This window comes from Myotis lucifugus, unplaced genomic scaffold, assembly GCF_000147115.1.
Source record: "Myotis lucifugus unplaced genomic scaffold, Myoluc2.0 scaffold_419, whole genome shotgun sequence".
Classification (NCBI taxonomy): domain Eukaryota; kingdom Metazoa; phylum Chordata; class Mammalia; order Chiroptera; family Vespertilionidae; genus Myotis; species Myotis lucifugus.
This window is the reverse complement of record NW_005871467.1, coordinates 49,362-63,294: the sequence shown is the minus strand read 5'-3', so window position 1 is coordinate 63,294 and position 13,933 is coordinate 49,362. Positions and strand designations below refer to the sequence as shown.

Below are 13,933 nucleotides of genomic sequence, written 5' to 3'. Positions count from 1 at the left end.
GGACACCCTTTATATTTTAATGTTTTGGTAATTACCTGCATTTTGAACTATTTTCTTTTTTTTTTTTTTAATCCTCACCTGAGGATATTTTTTCATTGTTTTTTTTTTTTTAGAGAGAGTGGAAGAGAGAGGGAAAGACAGAGAAATATCGATTTGAGAGAAACACATCAATTGGTTGCCTCCTGCATGAGGAGGTATGTGCCCTTAACTGGAATCGAACCCAGGACCCTTCAGTCCACAGGCTGACGCTCTATCCACTGAGCCAAACCGGCTAGGGCTGAACTATTTTCTTAATCATAGTTTGTATCTTCACTGTTTATTGTGAAATTAGTATGGAATTATAGGCAGAGTGTGCCCTAGAGGTTGCTCATAGGTGCTTAGGTACCATATTACCTAAGCTGATATCTTCATTAACATTAAGAGGAGAGTTCAGATGTGTTCTAAATAATTTATAATGAAAACTTCATTCAGTATTTCCTATATGCTTTGTTACTGTTACAACACAAAGAACAACAGCTTCGTTTATTTTTAATATCCACCTACTTCCCTAAATTGATTTTCTTTATCCCCATTTTTTCTTTATTTGTTACCAAACCTAGCTCTCAAATTTAATTTCTTAAAACACAAGCCAGCCGAAACCGGTTTGGCTCAGTGGATAGAGTGTCGGCCTGTGGACTGAAGGGTCCCGGGTTCGATTCCGGTCAGGGGCATGTACCTGGGTTGTGGGCACATCCCCAGTGGGAGATGTGCAGGGGGCAGCTGATCGATGTTTCTCTCTCATCAATGTTTCTAGCTCTCTATCTCTCTCCCTTCCTCTCTGTAAAAAATCAATAAAATATAAAAAAAAAAACACAAGCCATTTTCACATTACTAAACTGAGTACTTGTCAAATTACTTTTGTTATAGAGAAAGATCTAAAATAGTAAACACTAAGGGTTTTTATAGTGGAGAGTTTTAATAGTAGTAGTTCCTGGATAATAACTATTTGGGTTTTTTAAATTTGGTTGGTTGTTTTGGGGTTTTTGTTTTTGTTAATCCTCACTTGAGGTTATTTTTTCCATTGATTTTTTTGAAAGTGGAAGGGAAGGAGGAGGGGGAGAAGGAGAGAGAAAGGGAGAGAGAGAGAGACATCAAAGACACTTCCACTTTAGCATATAACTTAACTTTCAGGGCATAAAAATTATAATTAATATCTAAATTATTCACTAAGTTTCTTCTTGGAAAATTTGCTGCTTGAGTTCTTTATGTTACATTTAACATTAATTTTCTTTCTTTTTTTTTGATATATCCCACTGACTTTTTACAGAGAGGAAGGGAGAGGGATAGAGAGTTAGAAACATCGATGAGAGAGAAACATCCATCAGCTGCCTCCTGTACACCCCCCACTGGGGACGTGCCCGCAACCAAGGTACATGCCCCTGACTGGAATCAAACCTGGGACCCCTCAGTCCGCAGGCCGACGCTCTATCCACTGAGCCAAACCGGCTAGGGCTAACATTAATTTTCTTTATTGCATACTTTGTGATGTAATACTTAAGAGCACTTAGTTATACATTTTAATGTCATACATTAAATATCCCAATGATAACTACCGTGTTTATGTCCTGAACTCAATCATGCATTACTTCTGGTTTTGTTGCATGGAATTTCAGCATGCCCTTACTATCCAGTGTAATATCATGAACAATTAATAAATAAACAGAAAAGGAAGCAGCCCTAGCCGGTTTGGCTCAGTGGATGGAGCGCCGGCCTGTGGACTGAAAGGTCCCAGATTCGATTCCAATCAAGGGCACATGCCAGGGTTGCGGGCTTGATCCCCAGTAGCAGGTGAGCAGGAGGCAGCCGATCAGTGGTTCTCTCTCAACATTGATGTTTCTAGCTCTCTCTTCCCCTCCGAAATCAATGAAAATATATTTGAAAGAAAGAAAAGAAAGCAGATTTGTAGCAATTTGTCTTGTAGCAATCTAAGTTTAATATTCATGGAGATACACAATCATCACTTACTTAAAACATCTAATTCTGTATGAGAATTATAAAGCTCAGAACATTTCCACATTAGCATATAACTTAAAATTTTGAATCAGTCATGAAGTTTAAATAAAAAATAAGCAACAGCTTCCGTCCTAGTAGTGAAAATCTTGTGGTGGTTCCCTGAGACATGTGCCTTTAATTTCAAGTAGGGAAGGGAGGGTAAGATAGCAAAGGAACATAATCCATAAAGTAAAATGGTTTGGCAATTGGGGGCCTGAAATATGAGGAATAGAGTTTGACAGTCATATGATTTGAAATCTGCATATTCTAAAGTATGGTCAGAGGTAGGGTTATTTGCAAAATCTTTGAGTGATTGCAATAAAAAATTTAGTTAACCGGAATTCTTAAGTAATTCTTTTAGTGTGTATCCATGAGTTTTTATGGAAGACTTCATGTTTTAAAGAATGTTGAAATTTTAGTTTCTCTTACTCTCAATGTTTAATTCCTAATACTGAGATTATTCTTTTTTTAAAACAAACATATTGAGCACTTTCAACCTAGGAGATTAAACAATTAGCTATGTAGCCTTAGTCTATTTTTCTTTCTTTAAAAACTAGTTATTTACAGGAACCATAAGTTTTCATCAAATTTGGACACTTTTGAAAGGGAAGAAAAGTACTTTTAATGTTTATTTTTGGGGCAACAAAGTAATATGTGATTGTCCCAGGCAAGCTATATCAGAATTATATATAAAATATTATAATAAACGTTTTTAGTACACAAAGAATTATTATTCCCTGAAAATGTCCTTAGCCTAATTTCAAGAAATTGTTTCATCTATTTCTCTTACAGAGTTCTTGTCAGGCAAAATATGATGACTCTAAATAATTACTTTAACTGTCTTAATTTAGCTCACCAAGTATTTATTCCTGCTTACTGTGTGGTAGACACTGGGCATCCATATAAAAAGCCAGAGGCCGTGATGACCAAAACAACCTGTCGCCATGAGGTGGCATTGACTGGCGTGCGGGCTGAACTGCTGACCTCTCCGGCGGCAGGGGCTCCCTTCGCCTCCTACAGGTGCCGGTGGCTCCCACCTGCCTCCAGCGAACCGCCCGATGGGGCCAGCCAACCTCCCATCGCGATCAAGAGTGGGCTGCACAGAGCCTGGGCCCTTCCTGGCAGCCCCGAGTCCCTGGGGTTGAGAATTCTGATGACACTGCCCAGAGAGTAGGCACCTGACAGGCAGGGACAGGGACCACAGGCCTCCAGGGAGCACTGCAGAGTTGGCAAGGAGAGGAGAGGGCCTGTGGAGGGGGGAGGAGGTGAAGCCCGTGGACATCAGCCCAGAATCCAGCCCTTCCCCCTGGAGGCAGCGGGCCCTCAACCCAGAACCCCAGCCCGAATCGGAAGAGCCCGAGGGAGGCTCAGGGAGCTCTATGCAGAGCTGCGCATTGAGAACGAGAGACTTCGTGAGGCCCTGACCAAGACCACGCTGCTGGCTGGCGCAGCTCAAGGTAGAGCTGGAGTGAGCCGTGCAGAGGCAGGAGCGCTTTGCAGAGAGGCCGGCCCTCCTGGAGCTGGAGAGATTTGAGTGTGCGCCCTGGAGCACAAGGCTGCTGAGCTGAAAGAGGAGCTGAAGGGCCTGTCCAACCTCCAGGCTGACAATCAGTGCCTCAAGGACGAGAACACAGCCCTAATCCGTGTCATCAGCCAACTGTCCAAATGACCCCGGAGGACTTGCCCCTGCACCCGCATTTATACAGCTGCTTCTGCCACACGCACCCCTCCCCCGTGTGAACACGAGTGACAGGGCTGCCGGGGAGTCTCTGAGAAGCCATAACCTCTCCTTGGGACCTCCAGGCTGGGAGGGGAGGACAGAGCCCCCAGGAGCCAATGGGGCCATTGAGGCCAGGATGGAGAAGGAGGGCTGAGCCAGGTATGGGGACCAGGGCTGCGGGCAGGACCAGGAAGGAGCCAAGGACCAGGAAGTGCCAGGACCAGTAGCCAGGACCAGAGTGGCCACCTGGAGGTTCCCTCTCATGTGTGCTGCCACCAGTCACCCCTCCCGCCCTGAGCAGGGATCCAAGAATGTGCCAAGCATCCCACCAGCCTGGGCCGGGTGGGCCTGTATGTAGGGTCCATGTGCAATAGGGAGGAATGTCTTCTGTTTTTTACTGCCCCCTCCCCAATGCAGTTGGGGGCGATCAGGCCAGCAGGGGAGCGGTTAGGGAGCAATCAGGCTGGCAGGGGAGCGGTTAGGGAGCAATCGGGCTGGCAGGGGAGTGGTTAGGGAGCAATCAGGCAGGCAGGCAGGTGAATGGTTAGGAGCCAGCGGTCCCGGATTATGAGAGGGATGTCCCAGATTGGAGAGGGTGCAGGCCAGGCTGAGGGACAACCCCGCCCTCGGGCTCTCTCAGGCTCTTCTGAATTTCGTGCACCAGGCCTCTAGTATATGTATATATAATAAGAGAAAGTCTTTGCCTTTGAGAAATCACAGTCTGAATACTAATGTGTAATATAAGTAGGTAATGCAGTAATTTTCAACTGAAAATTACACAATAGAACCCCTAGGAAGCTTTAAAAAAAACACTGATGCTTCACTCCCACTTCAAGTCAGTTAAATCAGAATCCCTGAGGACTGGCGCAGGCACCAATATTTTTAAGTTCTCTGAGTGATTTTAATGGGCAGGCAAGAGTTGTGAGCCTTTGGTTTTCTGGGAGAAGTAAACAAGCAAAGAAATGGAGAACACCCAGTCAGGGCACATGCTTGGGTTGCAGGCTTGATCCCCAGTGGGGGAAGTTCAGGAGGCGGCCAACCAGTGATTCTCTCTCATCATTGATGTTTCTCTCTCTCTCTCCTGCTTTGAAGTCAAAATATTTTTTAAAAAGAAAGAAATGGAGAACAATGTGGTAACTGCTGTAAAGGTATGTAGAAGATGCTTAAGAGGCAGAGAGGAGAAAGTTGTTTCTGTTATGGGGTAGGAGGAGGAAATTTATGGAGAAGATATATGTCTGGCCAGAATCTCAAAGGATATGTAATAGTTTGTCTGAAATGTACACGGGAAAGGTAATCCCAAAATGAGAGGAAATAGAGTCTATAAATTCATTATAGGATCTGACATTGAAGCTTAATGATGAGTAGAAACTAGATATGAAATGCTTTTTATGTCCTTCTAAGAACAGAACTTTGAATATACCAGTGGTATTTACTGCCTTAGTTGATACTTTCAAAAACATTTTGTTAATTGATTTTATCTTTCCTGGACCGACTATAAAAGGAGTCACTTATACATAAATAAAAAATTTAAATCTCACCTCATACTGTAGAATAGGAAAATATCAGTGAGAACTTGTTTTATATAGAAACATTTTTCTAATGTATATAATGTAGTAATTGTTGAAAAACAATATAGTCATTTATAAGTAATTTAGTAGATTTTGTTAAAATAGATAAAATAAATTCCTATAAAGCATTCATTCATTCATTCATTCATCCACTCAACAAATACTTGAGTTTCTACAATATGCTAAGCTACTTGGTATGTGGTGGTAAACAAAATAGAATCTATTTCCTAAAAACATGATAGTTGAATATTCAATTCTTAGTCTGTTTAGTAATTATCTGTATCTTCTGTAGTTGTTCTTATATTCCATAGTATTCTGATTTGGAATTGAGTATCTTTTATTTTTTATTTTTTTAAATATATTTTATTGATTTTTTTTACAGAGAGGAAGGGAGAGGGATAGAGAGTTAGAAACATCAATGAGAGAGGAATATCGATCAGCTGCCTCCTGCACACCTACTACTGGGGATGTGCCTGCAACCAAGGTACATGCCCTTGGCCGGAATTGAACCCGGGACCCTTCAGTCTGCAGGCCGAAGGGTAGATGCTCTATCTATTAAGCCAAACTGGTCAGGGCTGGAATTGAGTATCTTTTAGAACAGCGGTTCTCAACTTGTGGGTCGCAACCCTTTTGGGGGTCGAACGATCCTTTCACAGGGGTCGCCTAAGACCATCGGAAAACACATATATAATTACATATTGTTTTTGTGATTAATCACTATGCTTTAATTATGTTCAATTTGTAACAATGAAAATACATCCAGCATATCAGATATTTACATGACGACTCATAACAGTAGCAAAATTACAGTTTTGAAGTAGCAACGAAAATAATTTTATGGTTGGGAGTCACCACAACATGAGGAACTGTATTAAAGGGTCGCGGCATTAGGAAGGTTGAGAACCACTGTTTTAGAACATTGGCTCCAAGTATTATACTGTTCACTGCCAACTCACCATTCCAAATGTTTTATTGAACTGCTACCATACAGTGAGGACAATGGCAGGAATTTTGGATATATTGATGTCTTCAATGTAAAAGGCAAACAAGCATTTTTTTAAATATTTTTTTTTATTGAGTTCAGAGATGATGGGAGAGGGAGATAGAGATAGAAACATCAATGATGAGAGAATCATTAATTGGCTACCTCCTGCACGCCCCCTACTGGGGATCGAGCCCACAACCCGAGCATGTGCCCTTGATGACCTACAACTACATACAGTGAATGAATCTTAATAATGTGTAGAGTAAAAAGCAAATCAAAGGACACTGCATACTATATGATAACATTTCTATAAAGCTCAGAAAGAAGCAAAACCAGATTACATTTTGTTTGAAGAACAGTTTTAAACCAGTTTTAAAAAATGTTTATTCAGCCAAAACACTGATTTATAATGGTCTCTGGGGAAGATGCAGTGATAAAATTGAGAGATAGCATACTAGTATTTCAAAGTACTGGTAATATAGTTCTTTTTTGGGGCAGTGATTTCATAGATATTAATTATATATAAGTTCATGTACTCTCCACATATCTTTTTCTATGTACCAAATATTACATAATAAAAATTATAACACAAAAACATTAAGCAACTAGTCTGAAAACTAGTTGAAAAGAGTGGTTTCAGTGTAGTGATGAGTTTAGAAAAAAATAGGAAGTGAGGAAGTAGAGGCAGTGAACATAAGCAACTCCTTTTTAAAAAAATATGTTTTTATTGATTTCAGAGAGGAAGGGAGAGGGAGAGAGAGAGACATCAATGATGAAAGAGAATCGTTGTTTGGCTGCCTCCTGCACACCCCCTACTAGGGATTGAGCCCTCAACTGGGCATGTGCCCTTGACCAGAATCAAACCCGGGACCCTTTGGTCCACAGGCTGATGCTCTATCCACTGAGCCAAACCAGCTAGGGCAACATAAGTAACTCTTGATAAAATTTTCAGTGATAGAGAGTAGATTCTAGAAATTCCTAGAAATTTAAGGAAGAAATTCCAAAATAGTTTTGTTCATGTCAAGGATGATTCAGAAACAAAAGTTCTTTTAATAGTAGCTTTATTTCCTCTTTCACTTACTCAGATTGTTCATACCTAAAACTAGGAGTCGTCTTTCAGCCCTACCTCTTTTGCTTCTCTCCCACATTCAATCTATCACCAAGTTGAAGTTGTCAGCTCTAATGTTAAAATAGTTTCCTAAACCCATCTGTGTACTTCTCTTCATGTAGATATGAGCCATATCTAGAGTGAACCACTGCAGTAGCCTTCCACCAGTGTCTCCAGTGGTCTGTCCATTCCATACTTTTCCTCTATGATTCATTCTCTGCACAGCAGTTAATTGCTGCACTCCTACTTTGGAATCTTTCAATGGCTCCCTATCACTTTTAAAATAAAAATTAAACTTCTTACCTAGCCTGCAGTGCACTACATGATTTGGCCTCTGCTTATCTCTTTGACCTCATACCACATCCCTCTTTCCTTTGCTCACTATTTGAATCACACTGGATTTTTTATTTAAATGCATGAAAATGAAAATGGTATCTTTGAAAAATAGGTATATTCTTCTAGAAATCAAAACTACATAATTTAATATAAATTGTTTAGGATTTGAGTATGAATTTCTGTGTAGTATATATGTGTTTACTTAAATTTATAAATATAAATATATATATATATATAAATATCTATATATATATATATATACCCACACTAGAGGCCCGGAGCACAAAAATTTGTGCACGGGGGCGGGGGGGGGGGGGTCCCTCAGCCCGGCCTGTGCCCTCTCACAGTCTGGGACCCCTCAGGGGATGACCACCTGCTGGCTTAGGCCTGCTCCCTGGGGGGATTGGGCCTAAGATGGCAGTCAGACATCCCTCTGGCAGCCCGGCAGCCCTCGGGGGATGTCCACTTGCCAGCGGGGAGCAGACCTAAGCTGCAGTCAGACACCCTTAGCGCTGCTGAGGAGGCGGGAGAGGCTCCCACTACCACCGCTGTACTGGCAGCCATCAGCCTGGCTTGTGGCTGAGCAGAGCTCCCCCATGTGGGAGCGACTGACCACCAGAGGGCAGCTTCTGCATTGAGCGTCTGCTCCCTGGTGGTCAGTGTGTGTCATAGTGACCAGTCATTCTGCTGTTAGGGTCAGTTTGCATATTACCCTTTTACTATATAGGACAGAGGCCTGGTGCATGGGTGGGGACCGGCTGATTTGCCTTGAAGGGTGTCCCGGATCAGGGTGGGGGTCCCACTTGGGTGCCTGGCCAGCCTGGGTGAGGAGCTGATGGCTGTTTTCAGGCTGGCGGGGACTGAAGCTCCCAGCCTCTCCTTTTTTTCTTTTCTTTTTTTTTCTGGGATTTATTTACCTTCTATAATTGAAACATTGTTGCTGTCACTGGCACTCCCAGCTCTGAGGCCGCAGCCAGTTGAAAGCAGTATCTGGGGTTTGTTTAGCTTCTATAATTGAAACATTATTGCTTTCGGGCTTAGAGCCGGGCCGCCGCAGGCGGGGAACCTTGGCTTCCTCCATCACTGGAGCAAGCAAGCCTCATGTTCGCTTCAGCTGCATGGCTACCGGCCGCCATCTTGGTTGGCAGTTAGTTTGCATATCGCCCTGATTAGCCAATGGGAAGCGTAGCAGAGGTACGGTTAATTACCCTTTTTGTCTTTTATTAGATAGGATACTTAAAAAATATATATTATTATTGATTTCAGAGAGGGAGAGGGAGCTGGACAGAGATAGAAAGAAACATCAGTGATGAGAGAGAATTATGCCTTTTGCATACCCTACACTGGGGATGGAGCCCACAACCCAGGCATGTGCCCTGACCAGGAATCAAACCATGACCTTCTGGTTCATAGGTCAACTGAGCCTCGCTGGCCTGGCTATATATACTTTTAACTTACATTGTAAATTAATTTATGAAAGGGTAGAACTATGAAAACATAATTCTTTTAATATGTCTTTTTTATTATTATTAAAAGTTTTTAGTACCCATTATATGCAGTTAGTAAAGTTTACTTTGACAAAGTGACATCTTTTTTAAAATGTGTATTTATGAACATTTGAGATATGAAAAATATATACCTTTTTAATGCCAAATTTAGTATTATACTAAACAACTCTACTTTTCTCTTTTCCCAGGATATTATTGCTGGATTCCTATATACCATTTTAATCTTAGCTATCTTCTATCCATTTGTGGACCTGATCGACAACTTCAACCAAACTCACAAATATGCTCCATTAATCATCATTGGGCTTCACTTAGCCTTGGGGATCTTTTCCTTCACTCTTGACACCTGGAGTACATCCCGAGGAGACACAGCTGAGATTCTAGGAAGTGGTGCTGGAATTGCATGTGGCTCTCATGTTACCTATAACATGGGTCTAATGTTAGATCCTCCTCTGGATAGGTTACCTTTAGTTAGGCCCCCCATTACTGTGACTCTCCTTGGAAAAGCCATGTTGCGTATCCTTGTAGGGATGGTATTTGTACTACTAGTCAGAATAATAATGAAAAAGCTCACCATTCCTTTAGCCTGTAAAATCTTCAATATACCATGTGATGATGTTCGAAAAGCGAGACAGCACATGGAAGTTGAACTCCCTTATCGGTACATTACCTATGGAATGGTTGGTTTCACTATCGCATTTTTGGCTCCTTACATATTTTCCTTTATTGGTATCTCTTGATGGAGAAATATTGTTTACGATAAGAAAGAAGGGTATCAGTTACTGATCTCTAAAAATATATTCTAGTTAAAAGCCAAATCAGAGTTAGGCTTTTGCAGGAATTTAACTTAAATAATTAAGTAAATTCATGAGTTCGTGCATTTTACCATTGCACATCCAGATATTGTTTAGGTGAGCTGAGCCATTTCAACACTGAAAAAATGATTAGTATTCATTTAGACTGTTCATGTAATATTTGGAGAGTTTTGTGCTGTTATGGATTCAAGCTATAATATATATTAAGGTACATAATATACAATTATGTATCTAATATATGTTATATATAAAATAATATAGCTACATTTTTAAACTGGGGGGTGTATTATAAAGTCAATAATAAATATGCAAACAGTTGTGCCTGTGTATTTGGACTTAATACAGGCATGTTCTTATTACAGATATATTTAATGTTTACTTACTATGGGAGCCATTTCCTAATTAATGCATAATTACTAGACCAGAATTCATATGCTACCACATATTAATTTATGCCTCATTTTACACTGCCATCATGTTACCCATGATGTTAAATATGGGAGGCATTTTATTGGACCAAATTTTCAGAAAAATTAGTTTTTGGATTCCTTTTTCCCCCCAGTTCTGTACTGTCTTGAATGTACTTTATTTGCAATTGTTCTGAACATCAGTTTAATAATTCAGGTACTGAATTTTATTGCTTGCTAATTGTGCCTTTCTGTTTGCCGTATAAGAAATGCCATGTATACTGTGATATAAAAATAAGATGCTAACTTAATCTTAACTTACATGTAATCAGGCAAATATTTTTAAAATATGTTAAGCTAACAGGGCTAGAAGTAAAACACCCTCAATTCTTTAGCCTTTGTTTAGAAAGAAATGTGGAATGGGCTAAACCTTCTCACTAATTTATTGGGAAACTAAATGGACAAATATTTCCATTTTTGTAAGTATTTTTCTGTGCACTGTAAGTTATAGGAATAAGATATATTTTTTGTACATTGTCTTGATTGTTTATACTACAGGTAGATGTTTCCAGTTAATGGAAAAGTAATTGAAATTTATAGATGGGACAATGCACAAGCTTCAGATATAAACAAACCATTTTTCTAAATTATTTGGAAAGGATTGGGTGTAGTGGTTACCTTTTAATACTGACTTATTAGTTACTTAAGGTAAATTATAAAATCAAAAAGTATCAGTATTTAGATCCTTTTTTTTTTTTTCAAATTTTCAGAGGAAAATTTGGTATAGTATTAAACTATTCTTTATTCTGTCTGTGCCTTTATATTTTTGAAGTGTAATTATAATTAGGTTAACATTACGTTTATTTGTAGTAAGTTTTTCATAAAGAAGAGAGTTAACTTTCCATAAATGAGCATCAGGTATGGAATTACTTTAGTGCAATATCTGTCTGATTATCCAGAAGTATCCTTTAAGATGTTTCTATTTTGGGCAGCATAACTATTAAAACTCATATTTTTATAATTCTGATTGAGAATTTAGAGACATGGTAATTTTTACCAGTACTGAATCTGATCATTTTAAATAAAGCAACCAAATTTGGGACCTTTATCTATTAATAGGCAACCAATGCACTTGGGAACATATTGGTATGTTGGAAAATATTCAAAGAACTTTTCTTTCAAAATGTGTTTAATGAATCAAATTTTAGGGACTATTTCCTATAATTTGGGTCCATGCTATCTTATTAATTTTTATATCTAGCTTTAAAGGTATTTGAAAATATTCCATTTCTTTTTGTTTTATTATTTTCTGTTCTATGATAGTTCCATGCTAAATATATTTAAAAATAAAAGCCAAATTCAGGTTGCAGGCTGTTTTGTTTTGTTTGCCTTCTATGCATTTGTCTCGGTATTATCTGGTAGAGATTTATAAAATATGTTTAGAGTTTTCAATTCCAGTAGGCTTTCCCTCTGAAGCATTTTATTCAAAATCAGCATGTTGTTTTCAGTAATAGAAGACTTTGAAGTAATTCTTTAAGGTTGAAGTTGACTTTGGGCTCCATTTATGATCATTTTGACATTGTACTTTTAATAAAAAGTTTCATAATATTTCTTTGAAAAACTCATGTATAAAACATGTTTCAGTAAAATCTGTGGCTAACATATTATAGTTAGTTGACTGTTAATTCATTAATTCAGGAATTAATCATAATACTAAGTACAACTACTTTTTCAAGCAGAATAAACATATGGATAGTCTTTTCTTTTTTTTATCCACCCACCACAACTCATGGATATTTCATTTGTCATTTAAAAATGTCATTATGTGTGAATTGCAAAAACTAGGTCTTCCATAAACTCATTATAAGATCTAATATAAAGCAATGCTACTACAGACTAATAAAATTACTTACTAGTTTTCTTTACAAGTAATTTTTAATAACGTATCTTTCAAAGACAGCGTAAAAATTAATTCAATGATCTGAATATAATTTAAAGGCAAATTTTCTAAGACATTTGATAAAGATGAATATATAAATACTAAAATGTTTTTATTTTAAATAAAATCACAATTTTATACAGCAAAGGTATTTTTTTTATTGCCAAAGCAATTTCATTCTTTTTAACAAAGAATGTTTAGATTTAAAAACAAAACTATTTAATCTGGACATCAATAGGTCCAATTTTTAAAATTCAGCTTTATAGTTGAATTCATTTTTCTGAAGAGAGCCCTTGTTGTCTGCTGAGGAGCTATTTTGAGAGGGAAGAGATAACAGTTTGAGAAAGAGTAATGGAACAGCCGTGGCCTGTGTGGCTCCATTGGTTGGTTGGGTTGGAGCCTCATCCCGTATACCCTCCTCTGTACACCAAAAGGTGGCTGGTTTGATTCCCCTGCCTGCCTGATTGCCCCTAACTGCTCTGCCTGCCTGCCTGATCGCCCCTAACCGTTCTGCCTGCCTGCCTGATCGCCCCTAGCTGCCCCCCTGCCTGCCTGATTGCCCCTAACCGCCTTTGCCTCGGCCCCCCCCCCCCATGGCTTCGTCCAGAAGGACATCCAGAATGACATCCGGAAGGTCGTTTGGCTGTCCGGTCTAATTAGCATATTACACTTTTATTATTATAGATTACTCTTCAGATTTGAGGTTTACCCCTTGTCCTAAATTAGAAGTTCTCAAAACCAAAATCCATTATAGCATATATTACAACCTGTCATTGTCTTACGTATTTTTAAGTATTTTGTCTTCATTTCTATGTTGTAAGCTCCAGGAGGAAAAATAGCTTATGCCTCTATTCTGGACCCCTGGGAGACAGTAGGCATTCAACTAATACATGTAGAATGAATACTCACGGTACCTAGACAGGCTTCAGCATGTGCATTTTTCTGGGGGAAAATTCTACACCTTTCATTAGAGGCTAAAAGATATTGATGATCTAAAAAAGTTTAAAGTTACGCAATATTCTACCTGTTACTTCTTGTTTTAAAAGTTATCTGGTAAGAATTTTGTCACTTTTTATGCAAATATTTAAAGGATAATAATTTAGATTCTTGAAATGTTTTTGCATGTAATTACAATTCCCTGTTGTATAGAATGTGATTTTTATCCAAATTAGTTTTAAAATAATTTCTTTAGAATTAAAACAAAATCTGAAAATATTCTGTATATATATGGATATAACTTGTTTTTAGTAATCAGCTATATAAATGTGTTCAGGAGAATATTACTTTGTACAGTTTATAATCTGATTTTTATATTTAAAGTGTTAATAATTAAAATGTAGACAAGATATATTAAGGTTTTAAGGATCAATTTTTTTACTTAACATTTAAAGGCTCCCTTGAGGTCTCCAGGCCCACGACTTTTTTAAATTAAGATATATTGACATGTAACTTTATATTAGTTTTAGATGTATAACATGATTTGATATTTGTATATAATGTGAAATGATCACCACAG

The 13,933-nt window shown here is 38.6% G+C and overlaps 1 protein-coding gene across 1 annotated transcript in view; it reads left to right on the top strand.

Moving 5' to 3' along the window:
• The window catches only part of SGPP1 (sphingosine-1-phosphate phosphatase 1), a 33,916-nt gene extending 21,352 nt beyond the window's left edge, over positions 1 to 12,564 (top strand). The window contains exon 3 of the mRNA XM_014467895.2: positions 9,445 to 12,564. Within this exon, the coding sequence (XP_014323381.2) occupies positions 9,445 to 9,996 (552 nt within the window). The 3' untranslated portion in view covers positions 9,997 to 12,564. The remainder of the gene's footprint in view (positions 1 to 9,444) is intronic.
• Positions 12,565 to 13,933: the final 1,369 nt, after the last annotated feature.